General features: G+C 46.6%; 2 protein-coding genes across 3 annotated transcripts; both read left to right on the top strand.

Moving 5' to 3' along the window:
• The first annotated feature begins 440 nt into the window (after positions 1–440).
• On the top strand, positions 441–11353 carry CWF19L1 (CWF19 like cell cycle control factor 1). The gene is made up of 14 exons (XM_058810656.1): positions 441–489; positions 610–694; positions 1137–1215; positions 1550–1651; positions 4387–4601; positions 5792–5910; positions 6079–6163; positions 6677–6817; positions 7704–7815; positions 8518–8597; positions 9399–9608; positions 9992–10111; positions 10981–11078; positions 11162–11353. The coding sequence occupies exons 1-14, from the start codon at positions 464–466 to the stop codon at positions 11304–11306; spliced, it is 1617 nt and encodes a 538-aa protein (XP_058666639.1). The 5' UTR covers positions 441–463; the 3' UTR covers positions 11307–11353.
• Positions 11354–11394: 41 nt separating this feature from the next.
• Positions 11395–27439, top strand: CHUK (component of inhibitor of nuclear factor kappa B kinase complex). Of its 2 annotated transcripts, none has more exons than XM_058810302.1 (21): positions 11395–11556; positions 11631–11725; positions 13073–13187; positions 15093–15162; positions 15794–15882; positions 16133–16222; positions 16430–16554; positions 16955–17062; positions 17160–17472; positions 18220–18414; positions 18736–18838; positions 19809–19932; positions 20814–20965; positions 21784–21845; positions 22772–22881; positions 24248–24297; positions 24413–24509; positions 24965–25112; positions 25434–25573; positions 26480–26576; positions 27133–27439. In XM_058810302.1, exons 1-21 carry the CDS (start codon positions 11401–11403, stop codon positions 27157–27159), a joined length of 2466 nt encoding a protein of 821 aa, XP_058666285.1. In that variant the 5' UTR covers positions 11395–11400; the 3' UTR covers positions 27160–27439. The 2 variants fall into 2 exon arrangements, with proteins under 2 accessions (XP_058666285.1, XP_058666286.1); XM_058810303.1 differs by having other exon boundaries at positions 17337–17472.
• The last annotated feature ends 218 nt before the right edge of the window (positions 27440–27657 follow it).

Consider the following 27657-nt stretch of genomic DNA (forward strand, 5'->3'; position numbering starts at 1 on the left):
AGTGTAACAATTACAAATACGTATTGAAATATAGTATTTTATGGAAATATATTTATTATAAATACATTCGAAATATAGTATTTACACATATAATGAACAGTATAATAATTTACTAGTGTAAATAATCACCTGCAGTGATTATTTCAGTCACTTCTGAGACAACACCCGTCTCTTACCCGATCACCTCTTCTACTTCTTCGCGGCTTTTCCACGTTTAGTGCCAGCACTGACTGGAGCACTAACACACCAGGATAGACACCACACATCGGGAACATCCGCGATTCCCTGCGGACACCGGTGTTTAAACTTCCCGGCGATTCCAGCTCGGTGTGTCAGCCTTCGGGCGCCGCCCACCCGGCAACCGGCGGAGCGCTTTGGGCGGCGCACCCGGAAGTGGGGGAGCGCTTAGAGCGGCGCACCCGGAAGTGGCGGGAGCGGGAGGTTCGGCTCGAGCATCTTCGTGATGGCGGCGGCGGCGCCGCTGCGCGTGTGAGTGGGACCGGACGGGATGGGAACGGGGCGGGACACGGGATGAGGTGGTGGTTGGTGGGGCCGGGGCTGGACCGGACCGTGCCATGTCGGCCGCTCTTACCGTGTGGTGTCCCGCAGGCTGGCGTGTGGCGACGTGGAGGGGCGGCTGGAGGCGATCTTCGGGCGGGTCCGCGCCATCCAGGCCAAGAGCGGCCGCTTCGATGTAAGGCTCGTGGGGCTTGTGGGGGGGGAAGGTGGGCCTGGTGCCGTTCCCGCGGGGGTCCCGTTCCCGTCCCGGCACGGCCGAGGCCGGAGCCTGCCCGGGGTGGGGTTTCCATACCCGCGGTGCTCGGGTGGCTGTTGCTGTCCCGTCCCTCCGTGACAGCCATGCTTCTCTTTCTGCTCGGTGTGAGGAAGGGTTTGCAGCCCCCCAGCCCTCCCTGCCCGGCCCCAAACGATTGTGTGGAGCTGTGACCTGTGCACAGAAGGCGGGAGAGCAGCTGCCCGTACTTTTAGACCCCTTGATGTTGCGTTTAACGCAGATAAACAGAGAGGAATCTCTTCAGTTCAGCAAACCAAGTGCTACTGAAGCGGTGCAAGCAAAGCCTTTGTGTGTGTGTTCTGTCTGTGGTGGAATAAACTCCTGCTTTATCTGCTGGTTTTAGATGCTTTTGTGTGTCGGGAATTTCTTTGGCTCGACTTCCGAGGCAGAATGGGCCGAGTACCGCACGGGGGCCAAGAAAGGTAAGGGAGGAGGGAGGAGGGCGGTGTCACTGTGAGTGTGTCACTGCCGGGGGCTGGCACTGTGCTGTTATAGCAGTTATACTACAGGAGGGAAAGATGGCTCTGGCTGGCACACCCCTGCCTTTAGGATTGTGCATCACTTTGGGGTTCATTTTACACGAGGTGTGTGTGGAGCAGGAGTTGTTCCCCTCCTGCAGCTGTGGGAGCTCCAGCTTCCCTCTGCAGGAAGGTTTCTGGTGCTGCTGCTGCCAGAGGGTGCTGGGTGGGGTTCCTGGCAGTGTGGGCTGGGAGCTGCAGTTGAAGCTCACTGAGTGCACGGGGTTCTCTCCCTCAGCTCCAATCCCAACCTACGTGCTCGGTGCCAACAGCCCGGACACCCTGAGCTACTTCCCAGACGTCAGTGGCTGTGAGTTGGCTGAGAACATCACCTACCTGGGTAAGGCTGAGGGGCTTTGGGGTCAGCCTGTGCCTGCTGGGGCTCTCAGGAACCTTCTCTCACCTTCCCACTGAAACACCTTCTTTTTGCTGGGAGTTTTCAGTGATATTTTTTATCCTGTGGTTCAGACTGGTACAGTCTCTGTAAAAAGAAAACTCTTCTTCCTTGATTTGTGATTTTTTTTTTCATTTCTCTCATACTGCTCATTCCTCTGCTGAGCAGAAGGAGTAGAGGTTGCAACAGGCTGTTCTTTGAAGTAATTTGTAACAGAGCAGGATGTTACAACAGTCCTTTGAACTATTAGAAAGCACTTCTTTTGAATAACTTTGTTATTCTTTTGAAATAGAAATGTGTTCAATTTCACAAAAAAGTGCACAATTACCAGGGTTTGTCCCTTGCTTTATCTTCCTGCATGTCAGTACTTAGAAATAAGGTTGTACAACTAAAAGACACTTCTGTTTGTTGGTCAAATAAAAAAATGAGAGTGTTCTGAAATTTTTTACTTCTTTATTCTTCTGTTAAAACTACTTCAACTATTTTTCGCTTTATCTAAATTGGTAGATTTCTAAATGTAATACTGCTTTTAAATAAGGATATATTTTTCTTTAGAATTGTTAATTTTCTAAATTAACAGCTCAGCAAATCAGCAGTAACTCCAAACCATTTCTGTAATAATGAATTTGTATTTATTATCTTTGGTTTAGGAGAAGTTATTCTAAAATTCTTGCATTGACCTATGTGTAAGATAATATTGTCCTTCAACTCCTGCTTTTCCCTCAACTGAGCCTTCTTCTCCTTGACTGCAATATTCATTCAATTTTATTCCAGGCCCTTCTACTCCCGAACTCTTTACCTTTCTATTTTTTCTCCATTTTCTTTATTTCAGAAATTATTTGTTCAGTGAATTCCCTTATGTGTTCTTCTTATAGCATACCTGTCTTATTTCCAGAGTATGCCTGTGTAAATTCACAGCTCAGCAAATCAGCAGTAACTCCAAATCAATTCTGTATTAATAAATTTGTATTTATTACCTTTGGTTTAGGAGGAGTTATTCTAAACTTCTTGCATTTACCTATGTGTGAGAAATCATGTGGTACAATATTGTCCTTCCACTCCTGCTTTTCCCTCAACTGAGCCATCTTCTCTTTGACTCAAATATTCATTCAACTTTATTCCAGGCTCTTCTACTCCAAAAATTTTACCTTTCTATCTTTTCTGAATTTTCTTTATTTCAGAAATTATTTGTTCAGTCAGTTCCCTTATTTATTCTTCTTGTAGCATGCCTGTCTTATTCCCAGAGCATGCCTGTCTAAATTCACAGCTCAGCAAATCAGCAGTAACTCCAAACCATTTCTGTATTAATAAATTTGTATTTATTATCTTTGGTTTAGGAGAAATTATTCTAAACTTTTTGCATTCACCTATGTGTAAGATAATATTGTCCTTCCACTCCTGCTTTTCCTCTAGTTGAGCCATCTTCTCTTTGACTCAGATATTCATTCAGTTTTATTCCAGGCTCTTCTTCTCCTAAACTTTTTACCTTTATATTTTTTCTCAATTTTCTTTATTTCAGAAATTATTTGTTCAGTCAGTTCCTTTATTTATTCTTCTTATAGCATGCCTGTCTTATTCCCAGAGCATGCCTGTCTAAATTCACAGCTCAGCAAATCAGCATTAGCTCCAAAGCCAATTCTGTAATAATAAATTTGTATTCATTACCTTTGGTTTAGGAGAAGGTATTCTAAAATTCTTGCATTTACCTATGTGTAAGATAATATTGTTCTTCCACTCCTGCTTTTCCTTTAGTTGAGCCTTCTTCTCCTTGACTGCAATATTCATTCAGTTTTATTCCAGGCTCTTCTACTCCAGAACTTTTTACCTTTATATTTTTTCTCAATTTTCTTTATTTCAGAAATTATTTGTTCAGTCAGTCCCTTTATTTATTCTTCTTATAGCATGCCTGTCTTATTCCCAGAGCATGCCTGTCTAAATTCACAGCTCAGCAAATCAGCATTAGCTCCAAGCCATTTCTGTATTAATAAATTTGTATTTATTATCTTTGGTTTAGGAGAAATTATTCTAAACTATTTGCATTCACCTATGTGTAAGATAATATTGTCCTTCCACTCCTGCTTTTCCTCTAGTTGAGCCATCTTCTCTTTGACTCAGATATTCATTCAGTTTTATTCCAGGCTCTTCTTCTCCTAAACTTTTTACCTTTATATTTTTTCTCAATTTTCTTTATTTCAGAAATTATTTGTTCAGTCAGTTCCTTTATTTATTCTTCTTATAACGTGCCTGTCTTATTCCTAGAGCATCTGTCATATTCCCAGAGCATGCCTGTCTCTGTAGGGAAGGTTTAAATGTGATTTTGCTGTGTGCCTGTAATGCAGTAGCAGAGGTGACAAGCAAAGTGTAGCAAAGATAAAAGTAAAAACTAATTTATTTCCAGAATTGCCACCAGGCCAAAACTATAACAAAGTAGAGGCACTTGGATGTGTGATTGGTGTGGATGAGTTTTTGGGAAGCAGGGTGGCAGGGAGAAGGGGGAGCACCGGGGTTTGTGTGTGGGCAGGCTCGGGTTTGCGCTGTGGCACCGATCGATGCCATCGCACTGGGCACAGCACATGAGCTGCCTGTGGGGGTGACAGCAGTGACAGCCAGGCAGCACTGCTGCTGCTGCCCTGCCCAGGGGACTGTGGCACGCTCAGGGCTGTGTGTGTGTGTCCCTGCAGGCCGCAGGGGTGTGTACAGCGGCTGCTCAGGGCTGCAGATCGCCTACCTGAGCGGCACCGAGGCGCAGCAGCAGCCGGAGCCCGCGCACTGCTTCAGCGCCAAGGACGTGGCTGAGCTGAAAACCTCTCTGCTGGCAACCCCAAACTTCAGGGGTGTGGATATACTGCTGACCTCCCCCTGGCCCAGAGATGTGGGCACTTTTGGCAACAGCGCGGTGAGTGTTCTGTTCTGGGGTTTCACTGAGCATTGCCTCTCTGCTGCCTCTCCAAGGTCTGGTCACCCTCTCCAAGGGCTTGAGAAAGCTGGGAGTAAAAACAGGGAGAGAAGATGTTGTGGTTCTTCAGAGAAAACTGAAAGGAGGGGGGTTTGTGAGACTTCAGGGTACTTTAACTGCCCCTGCCACTTTTTGTTTTGGTGTTGATTTCCTTAAGTGTCAGTCAGACTCTCTCCAAGTGCTTGAGAAAGGTGGGAGTAAAAACAGGGAGAGCAGATGTTGTGGTTCTTCAGAGAGAACTGAAGGGAGGGGGATTTGTGAGACTTCGGGGCATTTTATCTGTCCCTGCCACTTTTTAAGTGTTTGGGTGTTTATTTCCTTAATTATCAGTCAGACCCTCTCCAAGAGCTTGAGAAAGCTGGGAGTAAAAACAGGGACCGAAGATGTTCAGGTTCTTCAGAGAGAACTGAAGGGAGGGGGATTTGTGAGACTTCAGGGCATTTTAGCTGTCCTTGCCACTTTTTGTTTTGGTGTTTATTTCCTGAAGTATCAGACCCTCTCCAAGTGCTTGAGAAGGGTGGGAGTAAAAACAGGGAGAGCAGATGTTCTGGTTCTTCAGAGAAAACTGAAAGGGGAGGGATTTGTGAGACTTCAGGGTATTTTAGCTGTCCCTGACACCTTTTAAGTGTTTTGGTGTTTATTTCCTTAAGTATCAGGTGGTCTGGTTCTTCCTCAGTCTGGATTTTGAGGGTGTTGTTTCATTTGTGTCCAGTTTTGTTGTGTTAGTGTTCCTCAGCAGAAGTGATTTTCAGATGATTTGAAACCTGTCTGCACAGCAAGGCCACACATGTGGCAAAAGAACATTTTTTACTTTCTCTCAGATTTTTCCAATATCCAAAAAGAGTTACAATCCTCAGTTTAAATGCATGAGGAACCTTCCCTCACAGCATGGTAACCAACCCTGCTGCCCTTGGGGGTTGTAGAGAAAGATTTGTTGAGATGTTGTGGCTCAGAGAGAAAACTCAGATCTCAGAAGTTCCCATGTAGTTGTTCTATGTCATTCTATGTTTGACTTCCCTTGGCATGAATTTTCTGGGAATGTACTCACTGGAGTGTACAGAGAAGTATATTAAACCTGTCTTTTCCTGCTCTTGGAGAGGTTTAAATAAAGCTTGGTTTGTGTTTTGTAGGGAGAAATAGATACCAAGAAGTGTGGCTCCAGGCTGGTAGCAGATCTAGCTGCAAGTCTCAAACCAAGGTACCATTTTGCTGCCCTGGAGAAGACCTACTATGAAAGACTTCCTTACAGGTTTGTAAAATCATGTGAAATCTCATTTCTTTTCAAGTAAGGGTTCAGTTTTTAAGGAACACAGGAGGATTGCTGTGCTGTCTGAGTATCTTCATGGCAGGCAGGGGTTCTCTCACTGTCCTTTCAATACTTTATGTGCCATTACAGCCAGGTGTTGCTTCCTTACAGGAATCACATGGTGCTACAGGAGACCCCACAGCATGTCACCAGGTTTATTGCCCTTGCTGATGTTGGCAATACAAGCAAGAAAAAGGTACTGACACCCTTGAATTTTCCTTCTTTTCTCAAGTACAGTAATGGGGCAGTGAGAGCAGTTAGAGGACAACTTCAGGCACCTAAAAGCTTGGCTGAAGTGGAGGTATCTGTCTCACTTGAGTAATAGGTAGCACTTGCTTGTTATGTCACAAGGGCTGCACATGGTGTTCTGAGGCACAAACCACTGAAAATAAACTTCTGGCATGAGGTTTTTAACCTGTCTCTCTTCTCCCCCTTAAGAAAGTTAAGGAATATTGGTTGGTAGTTAAGGATACACAGGATCCAGGCCTGGTAACAAAAAAGGCCAGAAGGAAGGCCTGGAAACGGGCAGGGACCAAGGATGCACTGCATGAACTCCTGGGTGGGGACACTGGCACAGGGGCTGTGTTTTTCCATGCCCTGCCTTGGCACAAACGCTGATGTGCTGAGGGGTGTGGAGCTGCTCTGGGGTGTGTTAGTTCATAAATGATGGCAGGAGCTGCCTGTCCCTGATTGCCTGTGTTTGTTGCAGTACCTCTATGCCTTCAGCATCGTGCCCATGAGCTCCATGGACCCTGCAGAGCTGGTGAAGCAGCCTCAGGATGTCACCGAAAATCCCTACAGGAAACTCAGGAAGGAGGCTCCCAAGAGCAAAGCCCCTCTCTCTGCAGAGGTACTGCCCTGTGCTCCTCCCCCTGGGCCTTCCTGCTGCACTCTCTGTGCTCACAGCACTGCTTGGCTTTCCCTTTGGGATATCTCTGTCCAAAACTCAGTGCTCACAGCACTGCTTGGCTTTCCCTTTGGGATATCTCTGTCCAAAACTGCTGTGGAGACAGGCTGAGGGAGCTGAGGCTGTTCAGCCAGGAGAAGAGAACTTATTATGGCCTTTCATGTCTTAAAGAAGGACTATAAGAAATATGGGGACAAGAATTTTTTCCTCTTCAGCATTAAAGCCTTCTCATGGCATTTGGCTCTATGAGATAACTCAATCAAATGTTTTTAACCTCTGGAGAGTCTGTGGCAGGTTAACATCTCTAGGAAATAAAGCCATTCTTTTGGCACTGGCTGGCAAATGAAAAGATTTGAATAATCCATAAAATCTGGCAATTCTGAATGATCAGCATAAGGTTAAATAGGAGAGCATAATGATTTGGGGCAGCTCTCCCTGAAGTTTTTCCTGACTGAAGCAGATAAAGCCTGCTGCATTACTAGGAGGACAGGACAGGTCATTCTGTTCAGGCATTTCTTCCTGGAAAGGGTGCTCAGGCCTTGGCAGGGGCTGCCCAGGGAGTTCCCATCCCTGGAGGTGTCCAGGGAAGGGCTGGAGGTGGCTCTCGGTGCTCTGGGCTGGGGACAAGGTGGGGATCATGGGGATGGTGGGGACAGCTTGGACTCCATGGGCTGGGAGGGCTTTTCCACCCTCAGAGATTCTGTGATATTGATGATTTTCAAAAGTGGTTCACAGCTCTTCAGGAAAAATCAAATCAAATCTATATCCTGTCATTTTCTATGATGCAGCTCTAACTGAACATCCTGTTCACTTTTCATTTCCTAAACAGGAAGAGCCAGCCTGTCAGTTTTTCTTTGACTTGAACAAGCATCAGGGAAGGAAACGTCCCTCAGAAGGGAAGGAGAGAGGGGACTCCCAGCCTAAGCAAGCCAAGAAACCCCGTAAGTGTGAGGATGATTTTTCCCTGAGCTCTTCCCTCGAGGCTTTGGATGAACCACATCACTCCAAGTTGTTCCTCAAGCTGTTGTGCTGTAGGTGACAGGGCCAGAGAGCTCTGTCACTGCCAGCTGCTGGGGGGATGCAGGAGGATGAAGGGTCCCTGGTTTCCAAGGGAAGATAGGCTTCAGCAGGTGAAAGAAGAGCATAGTTTCAAAGCTCTTTGGGTCTGTGGTTAGTTGGGCTGGTGGCATTGGTTGGTTGTGGTTGGGCTGATGGCATTTACCCTCTGAACCAGACACTTCCAAAAAGCTCAGCTCAGGTATCACAGTTTGGGTGTGAATCCAAATTTGTGTTTTGGGTGTGGTGGATAGGCCAGAACTGACAAGTGTGTTTGACAGCATCTGCCCTTGTCTTTACTGTGCAATAATTTTACCTCATTTTGATTTGTTTGCTTACATTTGCTGCTGTTTTCTTATTAGTGAGCTGCAACTACTAACTCCTGGAACTCCTAAATTCCTCCTTCATTCCAGGAGAATGGCAGTCAGCAGGGTCTGACTGCCACCTCCTCCTTTCTTGCTGGAATGTCCCTGGCCAGAGCTGTGTCCTTCTGACACCTGCAGCACTTTATAAACTGGGAAATACCAGGTTGTCTGTGTTCTGACAAATATCCCTTCTGCTAATCCTTGTTTTCTTTCCCAACAAAGCTCAACCCACAGGGCCCTGCTGGTTCTGCCTGGCCAGCCCAGAGGTGGAGAAGCACTTGGTTGTCAGTATTGGCACACATGTAAGTACCTGCAGCATGGGCTTTGCTAGGTCAGAATCATGCTAAGACATGGCAATACAAAATACCAATGTCCAATTTTAAATTTAAAACAAACTTCTTTTGCAGCTGGCTTTTGGGTTTGCTTTCAGTTTCTTTGCATCTCTTCTATAAACACATAAATTCATAAAAAGTGGATTCCAGTGCCAGAACACTTTTTGATGTGCCAGCCCTCTGTTACCATCTGGCAGAACTTTTCCAGCTGGAAGAAAGCTGGAACCTGCTTTGGCAGCAGGATGCACCAGTGCCAGATCTCTCTGGGATGGCTGGTTATGGATTTGTTCTATAGAGATGAAAAAGAAGGTGTCTCCATGATGTACTTCAAAATGTTGACTTTGAAGCTCAGTCCATGATTGTTTTATGCACTTTGCTCAAAGTTTCTGCTCCTGTACAGCATAATCCACTTACAGGGACAGGTTTGTCCACAGGTTTAGTTTAAATTTTTAAGTGGATTTTTGTGTCAGAATAAGAAATTCCTGCCTCATTGGTGAAGTTCACTCAGCAGCTTCCCTGCTGCACACAAGGCATTCAAAAGATACTGTTTGCTTTTTTTTTTTTTTTTTTTTGTCCTTTGGCAGTCTCTTTCTCATTCCTCTAGTGAAAAATAAATTCAATATAAAAATAAATTCAAATAAAATGGCTAATAAACAATCCCTAATAAGCAACACAGAAGACTCTCCTGTTCCTGAGGCTACTCAGAATGAGTAGTCAGAGTGTGAATTCCTACAGCACGGTGAGTAACTGGTGTGTGTTGTTTCACTCTAGTGCTACCTAGCCCTGGCCAAAGGGGGTTTGTCACCTGACCACGTCCTGATTTTGCCAATTGGGCACTATCAGTCAGTGGTGGACTTGTCTTCAGAGGTGCTGGAAGAAGTCACCAAGTACAAGGCTGCCCTAAAGGAATTTTTCAGGAGCAAGGGGAAGAGATATGTCCTGTTTGAAAGAAACTATAGGAGTCAGCATCTGCAGCTACAGGTATGGTCTGTGTGTCACCCTGGGGAAACATAAACTTGCACTGAATATAAACTCCAGATGAACTGAAAGAGCCATTTTGGGGTTTATTGTGGTGGTTGCTGTGTGTGGCAGGTCTGTAAGTGTATCAGAGCTGTGTCAGAACTACCACAGAGATGAGAAAGGAGAGGGCTGTGCTGAGAACTTTCAAGCCTGGAGTTTTCAGCTCTCTGTCCAGCTCCTACAGAACAAAAAGTCTCATGAGTTTAAGCCTGTAGAGATGGGTGCTCACCTGTCTTGTGTGATGAGGCTGAGCTGTACTGAGGAGCCACGAGCTCCAGTGATGCATTGATGGCTTTCTGCAAATGGATTGTCTCGTCTTTTATGGAAATGTTCTCTCTCTGCAGGTCATTCCTGTCCCTCTGGACCTCTGCACTTCTGAAGACATCAAGGAGGCCTTTATTACACAAGCCCAGGAGCAGCAGATTGAGCTGTTGGAAATCCCAGAGCACTCAGATCTCGCGCAAGTACGGGCCCAGATTTCACCTCCTCACTTCCCCCTGTCCTGCCCAAGCTGCTGCTCCCCTCTGAGCTCACTCTGTGGGGTGGGGTCAACCTGTTGGAGGCAGAATCTCATGGGCTTGATCTGGGGATGTGCCAGGATTCTGCTCTGGGAGAAGTTCCCATGAACAGCTTATGATTTCTCAGCTGAGAATTGGGAGTGTGGCCTCGTCCTCCAAGAATGTTTTGTACTGGGCTGGGGTGACCTCAGTGATGTTGGGAATTACCAGACCTGCCTGCATCTCATTTAGTCACTCACAGCAGAATTAAACCTCAAAATACCATAGGTGATCCCAGCAGGGAGTGCCCACTGCTCCTTCCTCCATGGAAGGTATTGTTTGAGCTCAGACTCTGACCTCAGGCAGTTTGTGGGGTTATTTTTACAAGTTTCCTCCCAGGAGAGAGGACAGTGGCATGGGGACAGCTGTGTCCCCAGCCCCTGAACTGGCTGGGAAGAGGCTCTGCCTGTGCCCTGGTGGCCCTTCTCAGAAGGGTGATTAGGAAGGAGCTGCCCAGGAGGGACATTGGAAGGGGCTGCCCGGGATGGACATTGGAAGGGGCTGCCCAGGAGGGACATTGGAAAGGGCTGCCCAGGGAGGGGACATTGGAAGGGGCTGCCTGGGGAGGACATTGGAAGGGGCTGCCTGGGGAGGACATTGGAAGGGGCTGCCTGGGGAGGTGGTGGAGTTGCCAGCCCTGGAGGTGTTTGTGGTACGGACTGGCATGGCAGTTGGTGCCATGGTGCAGTGAACGAGTTGGTGAGGGGTCATGGGTTGGACTAGATGGTGTCAGAGGTGTTTTCCAGCCGATCTGATTGTGTGGTTCCGTGGTGCAGGTGGCTCAGCCGGGGGTGCCGTACTTCTACGTGGAGCTGGACACGGGGGAGAAGCTGTTCCACCGCATCCGCGGCCGCTTCCCGCTGCAGTTCGGCAGGTGCGTGCCCGCCCCGCCCCCGAAATGACATCACTGTGACATCTCGATGACGTCACGGTGACGCCACGGCGCTGTCGTTGCAGGGAGGTGCTGGCGAGCGAGGCGCTGCTGGCGCAGCCGCAGCGCGCGGACTGGCGGCAGTGCGCCGCCCAGCGGCCCGAGGAGGCGGCGCAGGCCCGCGCCTTCCGCCAAGCCTTCGAGCCCTTCGACTTCTCCCTCCGCGACTGAGGCGGCGCTGCCGGCGGCGGCCCCGGGCGGGCGCGGGAGGCGCCGGGCGGTGACGCGGCAAGAAAGGCGGAGTGCCGGAGCCAGCGGCCGAGCCATGGAGCGGGGCGGCCCCCCCGCGCCCGCCGCCGGCGAGCGGGCCCCCGCCGGGGCGGCGCTGCGCGGGCACCCGGCCGGCGGCTGCGGGCCCTGGGAGATGCGCGACCGCCTGGGCACCGGCGGCTTCGGCAACGTGTGCCTGTACCAGCACCAGGTGGGGCCGGGCCGGGCGGCGGGGAGGGCACGGCGCGGCCGGGCCGCGGCGGCTGACGGCGCTGTGTCCCGCAGGACTCGGGCGACCGCGTGGCCATCAAATCGTGCCGGCTGGAGCTCAGCGTCAAGAACAAGGACCGCTGGTGCCACGAGATCGACATCATGAAGAAGTGAGTGCGGCCGGCACGGCGGCACCGACACACAGGGACAGGGCACGGCCGGGAGAGGGGAGTGCGGGCAGTGAGCCCCGCACCGGCTGGGGAGATGGGACCGTGCTGAGGGCACAGCCGGGGTCAGCCCCTTTGTCACCCGGCGTGCTGTGCCGGTTATCTCTCATCCCATGCCCCTGCCCTGGCCTGGCAGCTGGCGGCCCCCAAACCACCTGCCCTGTTGTGCTGCCTGGGCTCCTCATTTGAAATTCCTCCCATCTCACACCACCCTGTGGGTTGAGTTTTGGTGTGATTTGGGAACACCCACGTGTTCCCATACCCTGCGGTATTTTGTTTTTGATTTAGCACCCCGAGGATCCTGGAATTGCTTTTTTACTGTTACGTTGCCGAATGTAAAGAATAAATTCTCCTTACACTTCCTCGTGAGAAAGTCCATGCTGTGTGCTGCCCACCCTCCCTGTCCAGCAGGTGAAACAGGGCTGGACACCTTTAGTCTCATGGATGTGGGGGCTGCCTCTGGGTTTTTGGGTCCCACAGAACTGCTACTGAAAGAAAGAGAGAGAGATCCTGGAGCAGGAAATGCTCTGTCCCACTGGTGGGAGCAGGGATACTCTGAGTTGTCCTCCCCGAGGATTGCAGTGACCCTGCTGTTCAGGGCTTTTCTGAGCTGCTGCTGTTGCTTTGTTACCCTCACCTGCTCATTGTGTGCCATGACATGGGGGAAAACCACTTGCAGGGAATGTGAATTTGTAAGTCAAGGCTTGGTGCTGTCTGATTTGGGTGCTGAAAGCAACCACTGAGTTATGAGCTGCTCCTCCATTGGCATCCAGAGGCTCTGGAAGATTTAGAGAGAAATAATTTTCTTTCATTTCCTTCTGGATATGTCACTTATTCTTAAGAGTAGTATGCATTAGAGACAGTCAGGAAGCAGCTGTTTGGATTCAGCTGCAGAAATTAATTTTTCCCTGTGAATATGGCTTTCACCTGCCTGGTGCAGCTACTCAGGGGGTTGTTGTGAAACTCTTGGGCTGGGGGGAGTCTGTTCCTACATACACATGCACACACACAGGGGTAATGACACTGCCAGAACTGTGCAAGAATTCACAACCTGAGTGTGGATCCCCAGCATCAAAGTCCTGTACCTTGGCTTTGAGACATCATTTCTGCTCATCACTGCTTTGTGTGTCCCCAAGGTGTGGATTTAATGCATTTGGGTACTGGTAGGTACCAGCTGATGAGTGAGCAAGGATTCCTGTGGGGAACAGAAGCTGTTCCTGGAGCATAAAATGTGATTGCTGTTGTCTCGTTCTCCCAAGAGACTTTTCATGCAGCTCTCTGTGTGCTTAGGCTGAACCATCCCAACGTGGTCAGAGCCTGTGAGGTTCCTGAGGAGATGAACTTCCTGGTGAATGATGTTCCTCTCCTGGCCATGGAGTACTGCTCAGGGGGTGACCTGCGCAAGGTAACGCCTGCTTTGCTTCCAGAAAAACCAAACAACCCAAACTGGGCCTGTCAGTGCTGCTCCTTCACCAGGGCTGCTCTGGGGACCTTCTCTTTTTGGGTATGGTGCTTTGAGAAGGCTGAGCTAGAACAGAGACCAGACAGAGTTAAAGAATAAAGCAGGGATTTATTAAAAGGATCTCCTCAATGGATTCACCTTGGGCAGCACAAGAGCCCAGCCAGGGCTGCACCCAAGGTGAACCAAAATGGGCACAAAATGGACACCTCTCACAGGGTCTCTCACTTTTATAAGTTCTGGAGTTCACTGTCCAATTACAGCTTTAGCTTATGAAGTCCCAGCCTGTTTGTCTTTCTCTCTTCAGCCCACTTTATTTATGCTCTTGAGCCTGAGATTTGGATCATTTGTCCTTGGTCCCCAGCTGGAGCAGGAATTGTTTTGTCTCCCTGCTCTGTGCACAGAGCTCAACATCCCTTAATGTAAAGCCCATACCCACACACTAAAGCAGCACAGAATCTGAAAAATATAAAAGCTAAACCTGAGGCATCAGGTACAGGTGTGAGGAAGTTAATGTAGAGTGAGAAAAAAAACCACGTGTGGGAAACAAGTGTTTCTGAAACCAGAGGGCAAGCCAAGGGCAGATACTCTTTTATCCTGGTGTGTCCTTTCATGGAGCTGCTTTAGCATTAGTGCAGCTGCTGTCACCCAGCAGGTTTGGCTTTGCTGCTGTCTCCATCTGTTCAGTCTGACTGGTTGGGATTCATTTGTATCTGGTGTTACCTTGCTCTCAGCACAGGCAATGATCCTGTTTCTGCTGGGCTGGGGCCTCCAGGGATTCTGAAGCTTTGCTATTCCTGCTGAACTCAGAACTGCCAGTCTGCACACTGGCAACACTTAAAAATAAAGGAGCCTTTCAGTAGTTCCCCAGGCAGTGGCTTGGTGACCTGGTAGAGTTTGTGCTCCCTTTCCATTACAGCTGGATTCAGGAAGCAGCAATTTCTGGAGGGGTGAAGCAGCAAATCCCTGTCAGGATTTGCTTAGAAATCATCTCATCTATCTGATCAGGAAACTCATTTTTCTGTTGTTTTTGTTAGTGGTGTTAAACAGCCCTGGGAGCTGCTGAATGCAGTAATCCTGTCTCATTATATGGTTTTGAGTTGTTAGAAACAGTCCAAAAGACACTTTCAAGGTTAAAGTCACAGTAAAAGAAGGGGAATATATGAAAAAGCATTTGGGGGTTGCAGACACAGGCACCTGGCCATGGTCCCAGAGACATCTGGCTGTTGTATTATTTTGTATTATTGCAGTAAAAGTTTGGAGACTCCCTGAAGGTAGAATAGAGACCCTGGCTGAGAAATCAGCTCTATTTGCAATGCAGTGTTTGGTCACTTCATTTCTGATGAATCCTTAGCTGTGGCATAGATGCTGAAACAAGTTAGGAGGCAACATGCTTCCTTCCATCTGATGTTCTGTACTGCTTTCAAAAAAACATAATATTTTTTATTTCTGATTGTGTTCCTTAAATCTTTCTCTTGTTTGGCATCATTTGTGTTTCATTTAATTATTAATTTCTCCTTGTGAGTCCATCATGAGGGCTGAAGCACCTCAGTCATCTCTTAAAAGTCAGAAATTGCTGAAGCTGCTTTTATTGACAGCTCATTAAGACAGTGCTGAGGGGGAGCATCCCTTGCCTGCTTTTGTCTCCTACTCCTTTTCTTTCTGAATTTTTGTTATGAGTTGTTTTCTTCTTGGCCATAATTTTATTGCACAAAACCAACAGCCCCATTCAGCTGGAGTGTCCTTGAGCTGTGCTGTTTGCTGAGTAGTTTCAACAGAGGATGGAAAATGTTGGGTTTTGCTGTTAACTGTTACAAGTGTGGGTCTGAACATGTTTTGCTTTTTTTGTAGTTGCTAAACAAACCAGAAAACTGCTGTGGGCTGAAGGAAAGTCAAATCCTTTCTCTGCTTAGTGACATTGGTATGTAGTCAATGCTTTCTTTTTGTTTGGTTTTTTTTGTTTGTTTCTGTTTTAAGTGTAGTGGCCTTTTCCTTTTTCAGCTTACCATGAAAAAGGAACTAAAATGAACAGAGTGTTAAAAAAATCAGGCTCTTGGAAAGTACCTGATTTTTGGACATCATGGGAAGGAAGAGCTGTCTGATAAAGAGCAGTGCCTGGGTTTCTCTAGGAAAAAGGTTTTCCAGGAAAGCTCCTTGTTTTTTTAATTCTCTTACAGATAACTGTCGCTGCTTGTAGGAAGAGCTGGTTTTGGCATGAGAAAATATTTCAGAGTACTGGTGTGGACTTCCAGCTGAATTCCTGAAATAAAAAGCAACTTTGCTTGCTTTATCCTTGTTCCCCTTCCAGAATGTTTTGGGTTTTGGTTTGTTTTTTTTTTTTCATAATAAGTTGAGTGCCTTTGGCATGTCTTTGCAAAGATGTGAAAATGCAGTGGAAAAGAAACACAAGTTTGGAAGCTGTTTAATGTAGAAATGAATGGTGGTAAATCATGGAAGGCTGGGAATTTGCCCCCCAGTATTAAGTTTTCATCAGATTTATGTTTAATTAATGTAGATTTTATTTTGAGTAAAATCAAACACGTGTCTTCCAGGGTCTGGTATCCAGTATTTGCACGAGAACAGAATTATTCACAGAGATTTAAAGCCTGAAAATATTGTTCTTCAGGATGAAGGTGGGAAGGTAAGTCAAGTGTGTTTCCATTGTCATTTCTGGAAGTTGTCACATTGAACTGGACTGAAAACTGAATTGTGCATTTACTAAAAGCTTTAACACTGTTGCTGAAGCTTTGCCATGGACTTTCTCCAGAATTTCCACTCTGGCTTTCCTCATGAGAGTATTCTGTGGCTGTCACTGAGCAGATTTTGGGTTGTTTGATGTTTTTTTCCCCTCAGCCTTTGCTCTTCTGATGAACTGTTTAAACTGTTTGCAGATTGTTCACAAAATAATAGACCTGGGATATGCAAAGGATCTGGATCAAGGAAGTTTATGCACTTCATTTGTTGGAACATTGCAATATCTGGTAAGATGTATTTTTTTAGTGTCACCAGCACTGGGGCAGGGCAGCTGTGGCTTGGCACTGCCAAGGGCTGAAACCTCCAAAAATGGAGATCCTGGGACCTGTCCCAAGGGTATCCCCTCTCAGGGAGCCACACCTGGATGCAGCTTTGCCTCTGCAGAAATGCAAGGAAACACCTCAGTCAAAGTGTCTTTTTATGATCGTTTTTAGGCTCCAGAACTCTTTGAGAACAAATCCTACTCAGTTACTGTTGATTACTGGAGCTTTGGGACAATGGTGTTTGAATGCATTGCAGGATTTAGACCTTTCTTACATAATCTGCAGCCATTTGCCTGGTAAGACCCTAATTCTGGAAGAGGTGCTTGGAAGGGCTAATACTTAAACCTGTCTGAAAGACTTTAACCTGCACATGGAGGTTTCTGCTTGTCTTCCTCTGCCTGGAGTGTTTGTTTGCTTGGTTTTTAAAAGGGTGGCTCTGTAACAGAAAAAAATAGGAAACTTGGGTTTCTGTTAGAACAAGAGAAGAGGTAAATCTTTCCAGAGGCAGAGTTTATTGGAAGGGCTCCTCTCTTTCACATGGAGATGTTCTGGGTGGATTGAAAATGGCATCTTTGTCCTGAAAGATGAGTTTTGTTTTCTAAAGCTGCTGGACACTGGCCTCTTTCTGCTGTCTTCAGTTGCTCCCTTACAAAACTAACACTCCTCAGCATATACACAGAGGATTTTATTTCCCAGGCATGAAAAGATCAAGAAGAAGGATCCAAAGCACATCTTTGCCTCTGAGGAGATGAACGGGGAGGTTCGTTTCAGCACCCACCTGCCACAGCCTCACAGCCTCTGCAGGTAGGTGTGTCCTCACCACAGGGGACACTTCTGGCCTTCCAAACTGAGGCCTCTTCCTCCTTTATCCAAGCTTGAGAGCTCCTCATTCTTTCTCCAGGGTGTTTCAAGCTCCTGGCAAGCTGCTGTGTGCTGTTAAGGGACAGCCTGTAGCTCTTTTTTGGGTACTTCGGGCTCTCTGGTGCCTGTTGCCCACAAAGATGGTCAGAGCACACAAGGAGAGGTCCTGCTTCAGCCTGGTGAAGGCCTCCCCTTTCTTACAGCCCTTCTGCTTTAGTTTGATTGTAGAACCCATGGAAAACTGGTTGCAGCTGATGCTGAACTGGGATCCACAGCAGAGGGGGGGAGGTTCAGATCCTGAGACCAATCGTCCCAGGTGTTTCCTGATCATGGATCACATACTGAATCTGAAGGTGAGTGGGGGCTCTTACTGGGTGTAAAGGCCTTCTGAAAGCATCCCAGAGGACTGAGTGTTCAGTGGAGCAAAGCTGTAATCCTGGCATCACCCAGCTTCCAGGCTCAGGAGGAGTTGTTCTTCCTGGTGTCAGGAAGTGAGTGCATACACAGCATGATCAGTACATACTAGAAGACAAAACAACTCCTGCAATATTAATCTCTAGCTTTACATTTGGAGTAAAAGGATGACCCTGTATTACTGTTTGTTATCTTGGAAAGATCTCACCAGGATCAAATAAGATTTAATATTTGCTAATAACAGTTTTCCCAGATTTCCCTGTTGATGCTGTGACCTCTGGGTGTATTCATGTGCTATAGTAGTAGTTCCTGTAGTGGAACAGAGGTGCAGTGTAGTAGAACAGATTTTTCCTCTTCAAACAATTACTTGAGCTTTGCTGGAGTCACACTAGCCAAGGCAAACCTGTGTAGAAACAGGAGGATAATTTTGTCTCAGTTCTTTTGATGTAATTAAGCTGCAGCAGGGTTTGTGAAGGGTCTTAGTGGGTTGAATTATCGATTTTTCTGACATTAAAAGTTACAGGCCCAGGCTTTGAGTTTTTTATGTGAGGCTTTCCTTCTGAAGTGATTATTGTGGTTATTAAATCCAAATTATGCTCTCATTCTGCTCTGTGCTCCATCCCAGGCTTGTGTGCCTTTGTCTTTGATATCCAAGGATTTGTAATCTACTTGTCCTCTTTTTACAGATAGTACACATCCTAAACATGACCTCTGCCAAGATTGTGTCCTTCCTTTTGCATCCTGAGGAAAGCCTTCATTCCCTTCAGAATCGTATTGAGTTTGAGACTGGAATAAGCACAGGAAATCAGGAGCTGCTGTTGGAAACAGGGATTTGCCTGGACCCTAGGAAACCTGCTTCCCAGTGTGTTATTGATGGTGTGGTAAGGGGGAGTCTGTCCATGTCTTCCATGTTCTCACAGAATTTAAAATCTTAGGGAAGATAAATGGCCTGAGTCTTCTCCCACATGAGACAGTTTGCTCTGTAAATGTAGCAATTCTAAAGATCTTTTATTGGGTAATGTAAGCAGGTTTCTGTAATTGTACACTGCCTAAATATTTAATTAATTATTAGCAGAGAGTTCTGTCTTCCTGTAGGATCTATCAAAATAAGAGTGTCCACAATAATTAGTTCATGATGTACTGGGTTAGTAGGAGCTGCTTGGGGTTTCTCTTGCTTATATTCTCTTCTCTTTTCCTCCCAGAGAGGCTGGGACAGCTACATGGTCTACTTGTTTGACAAAAGCAAAACTGTCTATGATGGCCCCTTTGCTTCTCGGAGTCTGTCTGACTGTGTCAACTACATTGGTGAGTATGCTGAAAAGTGCTGTTCTCCTGCAAAAAGAAATGAAATCTGCTCTATAAACCCCTGTGTGTTGTCTTGAAGGGCTCTGTCTGATTCAAAGTGAGCCATATAAGAACCTGAAGCAGCCTAATTTGTGTCCTGATGACAGAGTTTGGACTTTTAGGCTGTGTATGGAAGCTGCTTCTCTGCTTTCTGCTTCCCCTGCTTGTCTGCTGAGATGACAGCAGTCACTGCACAGCCTAACAGATCTCTCTGAAAGTTTATTTATTATAAATCTGTGTCTGTATGAATGAAAGAAAAGTAGTGTCAGGGGACAGGAGATGTCTGCTGGGATACTGCATGTACAGAAAATGCCTTGTGACAGGCAGCTGCTGTTCAGGAACTTAATTTTCTTTGGCCTATCTCCACTGATTTTCCTCATCTTCTAGTGTCACTCAGGTTGTTCTGTGTTCTGGGCTGTTTTGTTCTGGTGAATCTCATAGCATGATACCATTGAACTGAATCTCTTGGAGCAAAGGCTTTTTACACTGTGGTTATTGATATCCCAGTGTACTGACAGCTCCCATTTCTTTTTACACTATGGTTATTGATACCTCAGTGTACTGACAGCTCCCATCTCTCTTGGGGAACACACCTGCATCTTTTCCCCTTAAACATCCACATCAGGAAAGCTGAGAGGAAACCTACAGAATGTTTGAAGACATTTTCAGATGCAACAGATCAGGACAGTGACCAGTATCAATGGATTAAATGGAGCAACTAAATTTGCTGCCTTGGACTTTAGAGTTTTTTGGCCAAAACCCCCCATGGGGTTTAACCTGTTCGGTCACATACCTGGGGAGCTGTGACATGAAGAGCTCATACATGCTTCAGCAGCATCACCTAGAAATTGAGCAGAACTTCCCAGGCTTTCAGGCACATGAAGCAGGAATTGGGGATGTTGTCACTGCCCTGTGTTTCTCCTGTGTTCAGTGCAGGACAGCAAAATCCAGCTGCCGATCCCGCAGCTGCGCAAGGTGTGGGCAGAGGCAGTGCACTACGTCATTGGGCTGAAGGAGGATTACAGCAGGCTCTTCCAGGGACAGAGAGCTGCCATGTGAGTTGTCACCCTTCCAGAGGGAGCAGGGCTATGCCAGCACTGAGTCTGTTTGCCTGGAATCCTGCATCTTGGGGTGTTTTTGTTCCCTGAGGTTTTACAGTCCTCTGCTGTTCTGTGCCTTTACATTATAAAACATATTTGAGCTGGAGGCTTATTCCACTCCAGGAATTGTGCTGGGTAATTCCTAACATTGATCATAACCAAAAACCACTTGAATATACTCAGAGGTTCACAGGTGTGGGAAATGGATTTTTATAAAATTTTCAAAGCTTAACAGAAGGCTCACATAGTATATATCTGTATGCAAACTTTGAGATAAGAAATGCTGACATAAAAATGCCATGGAACAGGACTGGAACTAGAAACAAGTTTCAGAGGATGGCTTGTAAGAAAGATTAGATACTTTGGAGAAATAGGACTATGAAAGATGCATTGTAGTGGGACCCAGGAGGGGTAATTTTAGATGTTGGCTTTAAGGCATTTACAGCAAAAGCTGATAGGCCAAGAAACGCTTATAATGTAATTAGGAAACAGCTTCTGATTGTGATGGTGTGAATTATAACATCTGTATTGTCACACCCTTCACATGAGACTGAAAATGGAGTAAGTTTTTAAATCACCTCTCAGTTGCCCCATCTCTGGGTCAGAAAAGGGCTCAATCTGAAAGATGGGGACCTCTGGAAGTCCTCCAGCCCAATCCATTCTCAAAAAGAACCACATGCAGGCAGCTCTCAGATATTTCTGAGGGTGGAGACTCCACAACCTCTCTGGGCAGCTGGTGCCAGTGCTCAGTCCCCCTGAGAACAACAGAATTTCCCTTTTTTGAAGTCCAGGTGGGCTTTCCAGCTGATGTGTGCTGTCCTTGTTCCATGTGTTAGGCTCAGCCTCCTTCGGTACAACGCCAACCTGATCAAAATGAAGAACAACATGGTGTCAGCATCCCAGCAGCTGAAAGCAAAGCTGGAATTCTTCCACCAGAGCATTCGCCTCGACCTGGAGAGATACAGTGACCAGATGGCTTATGGCATATGTAGGTAGTGGGCAATACTTGTCTGGGTGTCTCCTGTGATCCTGGAAAGGAACTCAGCATCTTTATGGGTGTATTTTAGCTAGGGGAGGTGCAGGAGAAGAGTTTGGCAGGAGGATAAAAACCAGAATGCTTTTGGAGACCTTCAGTGATAATGAGACAGGTGATCAGCTGTTCTCCATTGAGAGTAGAAAACAGGAGCATTAATAGTACTGATGATGTAAATATTTGCTATTTATTCCTTCACAGTCTGATTCATTTGGAGTTCTGACTGGGCAAGAGCTGCTGCACTTGCTGACAGTGCTAACAAGCTGCTGTGCTTGTTAGGAGAAACCATTTGTCAGGATGAGAGATGGGTTTAAAAGCACCAGCTACAGTTTCATGTCCCAGAAACAAATAGTGCTGAGGAGAGAATAGCAAGATTTACATGTAGTTTGAATATATATGGCTAAAAAATGCAACCTGAGTCAAAAATGATGACTGGGCTGAAGGATGATGATGGAAAATGGAAAGACAATATGAGCTGGGTTTGGACAGTCTGTGTTCAATCAAAAGTGACAGTTGTTGAGCTTAATGGTGGAGTTTGAAAATTCAGAGTTGTTTTAGGCCAGTGACTGCAAGCAGTGAAGTCCTGCCTAAGGGTCTGTGTGTGAGTTAAGGTTGAGCACAGAGTTGCAGCTTTGCTGTCTCTGTGATCTCTGTCATGGCTCCTGCTGGGAGATTCAGCATCATGTTCTTTACCAATACAGGTAAAATCCAGGTCTTGCTTTATTTTTGTATCTTAATGTCTTTTTATAAATTAACACCTCTTTTTCCTTAAGCTTCAGAGAAGATGCTCAAAGCCTGGAAGGAAATGGAAGAGAAAGCCTCTCAGTGTGCACAGGTAAGGGATGTTAAAGAAGCTGCATTATCTCTGTGTGAAGGAGATTGTGACAGGAATTTAATGTGTCAGATGTGCCACTGCTGTGTCCCTTCAGTGTCTCATATCTTGCCTGCTGTGGGAATGGGAATACCATTGCAGATGCATTAAAAAAGACACAGTGTCCTGTCACCAAGTTGTTTGAATGGATTTGCACAAAAACAACAAAAGTCACCAGGCTCAGCTCTCTGAAAAAGAAAGTGAAATGCAGAGACTTATTACTTCTTGCCCAAAAGAAATGATGTTGATATGGATCAGGAGTCTTCCTGGCTGGATTTGCTGCTCACAGAAATTCCCATTGCTGAAGCTGAAAACCAATCACTTGCTCTGCAGCAACTCCAAAATTGCAGGATTTCACTGAGGAGTGCAGACATGAATCACTGGCCTGCAGCTAGTCAATGTGCAAATCAGTTTTAAATGAGAGTCATCTATTTTTTGTTATCTAAAGGATGGATAAAAAGGTGGCTGCTTCTAGCAGAATAATTGAATTGAATTGTCTCTGGCTTTTTCCAGACAAACAGTACCCTCACCCAATTGTTACTTGGCAGACCATCAGAATTATGTTGTGTTATTCCACCTGCCCTGCCCCTTTATCAGGAATGGAAAAAGTTCATACACAGGGATATATTAGTCTGTCTAGGAGACAATCCAGAGACACAGAGAGATGGTTTATGAAGAAACTGATTTTTCTCAGCCAGTGTTGGTGGTCAGAGGTTTGGTTGTAGGTGATACCATGCACTGAGAACAAAAACCTCAATTGTAGCAGTGCTGTGCCAAAGAGCTTTTTTGTCTCCTAAACTCTGCAGGCACTTTGCCCATTATCCAAACAAGTTTTCTGGGGGTCTTTATCTCTTTGATTGAGTCTGACCTGTGGCCACATTTCCCCTCAGGCTGAAGACATTGGCCACCTGGATGAGCAGATCATGGCCCTGCACACGGAGATCGTGGAGCTGCAGAAGAGCCCGTACGCCAGGCGCCAGGGGGAGGTCATGGAGAGCCTGTAAGCCCTGGGCTCCTCATCTCCACTGCAGAAAATTGTGTTTCTGTGTCTCAGGGGGGTTTTCTGCTCTGTATCTGGTTCCCTCAGCGATTCTGAAATCCTGACCACAAGTACAGAGTAGTGTATGGTTGGTTTGAGATGCTGTTTGTAAATGGAAAGATCCCGCCACTTCTCTGTCACTGAACTGTGAAACCTCATCTTACAAGAGCCAGGACTAAGATAAATCTTGGTGTCAACTGGGGATTTCCTTTTGTGTTGGAGAGGGATGACTTTCTTACTGTTGAGTGAGGAAACTACATGACCATTGTAAAACCCTATTAAATATCTTCAGTATTTTCAAATCAAGGGTAAAGATCTCATGGGTACTTGGACATTTGGAAAGTTGATTTTTGAAAAAAAAGTATTAAAATAGGAAAGAGCCAAATGATATTTCTGATGTTGAGAACACATAGGAAGCAGTTACTGGGCTACTGCTGAGAGCACAAGTGGCAGTTCTAAAAGAGAGGGGTTGAACAACCATTAAATCTGTTAATCAGAGCTCTTCAGAGCAACTCTGACTGTTCAGGGAGAAAATGTGCCTGCTCCTGGTGTGTTCCCCCCCTCCCTCTTTGCAAAGTTACTTTTCATCCTGTGCAGTTGCAGCAGAACTGGTGCACAGGAGAGGAAGTGGTGCAGAGGGGAAGCCACCTCCTGCAGCAGCAGCTCAAACTAATCAGGATTGTGCCTCCTTAAACATGATTTTTAAGCAATTCCACCACTGCAGACCAGGATCAGGGCTGGGAAGCTGCTCCTTGTTTCTGACAGACTGGGATTTAGAACAGGAAGGATTTTGTTCAAGGCTGGAAGTTTTCAGTGTGACTCTTTTTGAAATACTTGAAAGAGGTAATGTTTGTTTAATGGGAAGAAGAGAAGCACAGTTGTCATTGCTTGTGATGCAGCTGTCTCTTTCCATTTACAGAATATCACTAAAATTCAGGCAAAAAATGCAGAGCAGGAACAGAACAAGAATTTCTCAGGCACTTGTGCAGTCACAGTTTCAAAAATGAAATCAGATAATGAAGGATGCAGGGGAAATAAAACACAGCTGAGCCATGGGAAGATTTGAAACTGAAAATAAGCTATCTTGGGTGTGCTTTTCTGAGGAGAAATTGCATAATTGGAGAAAAAGAGAGACAGCTTTGGGGAAAGTGTTGGATTGCATCTCAGAGGGAGTATCCCTGTGTTCCAAAGGCCATGGCTGTGTCCCAGCTGTAGGAGAAGGACAAGGATCTGAGTTCAGAAAGGCATCCCTTCCCTGCAATGCTGTTTTTGAGTCATCTGGCTGTTTTTGAGACACCTGCCTGAATAATTTTCTTCTTTTTTCAAGGGAACAGAGAGCCATAGACCTGTACAAGCAATTAAAAGCACGACCTCCAGGTATGGAAGGAGATGATTTACATTTCACACTTTTACCCCATGATTAATTGTTGTGAACTGAAACCCAGGGAATGCTGTTAGGGTTTACTAACATGGTGTTTGCTGGCCCTTCCAGATCATGCCTACAGTGACAGCACAGACATGGTGAAGATCATTGTGCAGACAGTGCAGAGCCAGGACCGAGTCCTCAAGGAGCTCTTTGGCCACCTCAGGTACTTTATGCAGACAAAAAAAATTCAATTTGCAGCATTTGGAGCTTTGTAGTAGGAAGGGATAGGGAAAACCATGGAGGTCAGAGCCCAAAAAACTCCATTCACATTTCTCATAGCATTAATTTTGCTCCTCTGTGTTAAGTTTCCACTTAATTTTTAAAAACATGACTGTTAGCATCCAAGAGTTCACTTTAAAATGAGGCAAATTCTGCCAGTTGGAATTTGGAATTCGAATCTTCAAAGGAAAAAAAAAAATCCTTCAAAATTCAAAGGAAAAAGAAAATTCCTTAAAATTCAAAGGAAAAAAAAGTAGCAGTTGAGAAGACACCACAGTGATTTGTATATTAATTTTTCAAGTATCCCAGTTTTCCATTTTCCTTGAATCCCTTGAAGGTGGGGCTTTTATTTTGCCAGAATGTGCTGGGAAGTGATTTTGTGTTTGGTTTTTATTCTAGCAAGCTCTTGGGCTGCAAGCAGAAGATCATTGACCTGCTCCCTGAGATTGAAGTGGCTCTGAATAACATCAAGGAAGCTGACAACTCAGTGATGCAGATGCAGGGAAAGAGACAAAGGGAGATCTGGCATTTGCTGAAAATTGCTTGTGTGAGTAGCTGTTGGGTTATTTGCACTTTTTCCAGTGCACGAGCCAGGAAGTAAACTCAGCAAAAAGGGGTAACTGCCACACTATGGCTGTATTTTGTTTTTCCTGCAGAGAAGGGCAGTCTGAGATGGTGAAAGCAGAAGTTAAATAGGTGTTTTCCTGGTTAAAGTGTTAAAGAGTAATTTTTTTGCATAAATTACAGTGTCTGAAGCCATCTCCTGGTTCCCACATCTGTGTGTGTGTAACCAACAGTGCTTATGTGCAATCCCAAATCTTCCCTAGGTAGCACTGAAGCCTCAATTCTCCTGAATTTCTTTTTGCAGACTCAGAGCTCCTCTCGATCCCTGGTCAGCTCTAGCCTGGAAGGGACAGCCTCAACTCCAGCAGCCACTTGGCTCCCCCAGGGCTGCTCAGGGAACTCAGCTCCTCACCCTCTGTCCTCTCTGGCAGCTCCTGAAGATGGGTATGTGCTGTGTTTGTGGGGTGCCTGTGGCAGGGAGGAATGAGGAATCTGACTCCATGCTCTCAGAAGGATAATTGATTATTTTATGATACTGTATTATATTAAAGAATACAGAAAGGATACTTAAAAAGACACAGCTTGGCCCCAATTGGCCAATAAGTCAAAACAATTCACATGAAACCAATGAAACAATCTCCAAACACATTCCACATGTGAGCACAACACAGGAGAAGCAAATGAGATGAGAATTGTTTTCTTTTTTCTCTGAGGCTTCTCAGCTTCCCAGGGGAAAAATCTTGGGCAAAGGGATTTTATCAGAGAATGGGAATGTGACAGGTATGAGCTGCAGGGAGATCAGGATCTCAGGGCTTTATCCTTCCCAGAGCAGTTCCAGGAGTTTGTGTGTCACTAATGCTCTAAAGAATCAGGGATTTGGTTGAACTCTTTATTCAGAAATCTCTGCTCTCTCTTTCTGAGCCAGTTCCAGGTGCTGCATGCCCTGCTGAAGGACTGTGCCATCCATTTATTATATGAAATGTTGTTTTTCCTTGAGGCTGGATCTGGCTCTTAAGGCCCCTCTCCCTCAGTCCATGCTGAGCTCTCTGGATCTCAGGGGGTTTTTCTCTTTGCTTCATTAACAATTCCAATTATATTTTATCAGTGTGCAGCCATTTCCCTTTGTCCTGCCATCTCCAGGCAGGTTTTTGTGTCACCTACCACTGCACAAACTACATAAAATAATTTCACAAACTGCCATAAAATTAAGCTACAAATCACTTTTTTTAGCTGTTTGCTTTTGTTTTTCTTTTTTTTTTCTCATCTCTCAGTGCAGGACCTTTTGATGGGGATGTCACTTTTAGTGCTGCTTGTAATCCATCACCTTGGCGTTTTTTTCCCTTCCTGCAGGGAGAATTTTGCTGACATGATCCGGGAGAATGTGAATTACCTGGAGCTCTTCAGCAGCATTCTGCAGGAGGTGAGGCAGGAGCAGAACAGCATGATGGTAAGTGCTGGTGCACCTGCCAGGACCTGCCTTTCAGGGGACACCCTGGGGACATGGAGAGCCCCTTGAATAGGAAAAAAGTGCTCCAAGCCCCATCCAGCCTGGCCTTGGACACTTCAGGGATTCAGGGGCAGCCACAGCTGCTCTGGGCACCCCATGCCAGTATGCATGGATTCATGTTTATTCCCAAAATCCCACCTAGCCCTGCCCTCAGGCAGTGGGAAGCCATTCCCTGTGTCCTGGCACTCCAGGCCCTTGAAACAGTCTCTTTCCATGTTTCCTGTAGCCCCTTTAGGCACTCCAAGGCCACAGTGAGGTCACTCTGAAGCTTCTCCTCTCCAGGTGAACAATCCCAGCTCCTCCAGCCTTTGCTCAGAGGAGAGAGGAGGCACTCATCCTTTGAGAAATCCCAAACTGGAGTGGACTCATGGGGCTCCTGTGCTGTGCTGCACTCTGTTAACCCCTGGGAGCATCCTTGCTAAGGGCAATTTCTGATTTTTCATCAAACCCAGCAGCCAAACCCTGCACTCAGTTGTTTTTGTGCTTTTCTTTGCAGAGTTTCGACTGGAGCTGGCTGAAGTAGCCTCAGGAGCCAAGGTGCTGCATCACCCAAGTGCCTTCTGTGTGCTGAGGGCCGCCTTCCCTGCGGGACGGGGCGGTGTTTATTGACATCACCGGTGTTTATTGACATCACCGGTGTTTATTGACATCACCAGTGTTTATTGACATCACCGTGTCACCCACCGGCTGTCCCCCAGGAAGCAGCGTGGACCCGGCCCGTGGAGCCTCTTCAGGGCGGGGGGCGCGGGCAGGGCCGTGTCCCCATGAATGTATAGCGCGTGTATATATAATAAACTCTGTGCTGCCCCCCACACAGGCTCTGAGGCCTGCTCGCTGCCGCGCCGCCATTGCCAGCACGCCGTTGCCTGGCAACCCGGTCGTGCCGTGACGTCATCGCCCCGCGCCGACGTGGCGCGCCCATGGTGCCGCGCGCCGGCGCGCGTGCGCGGCGGGGGTGGGAGCGCGGCCTCGGCAGCACGTGGGGAACGGGACAGGTACGGAACAGGGAACGGGATAAGGG

Source organism: Ammospiza caudacuta, chromosome 9 (genome assembly GCF_027887145.1).
Source record: "Ammospiza caudacuta isolate bAmmCau1 chromosome 9, bAmmCau1.pri, whole genome shotgun sequence".
Lineage (NCBI taxonomy): Eukaryota > Metazoa > Chordata > Aves > Passeriformes > Passerellidae > Ammospiza > Ammospiza caudacuta.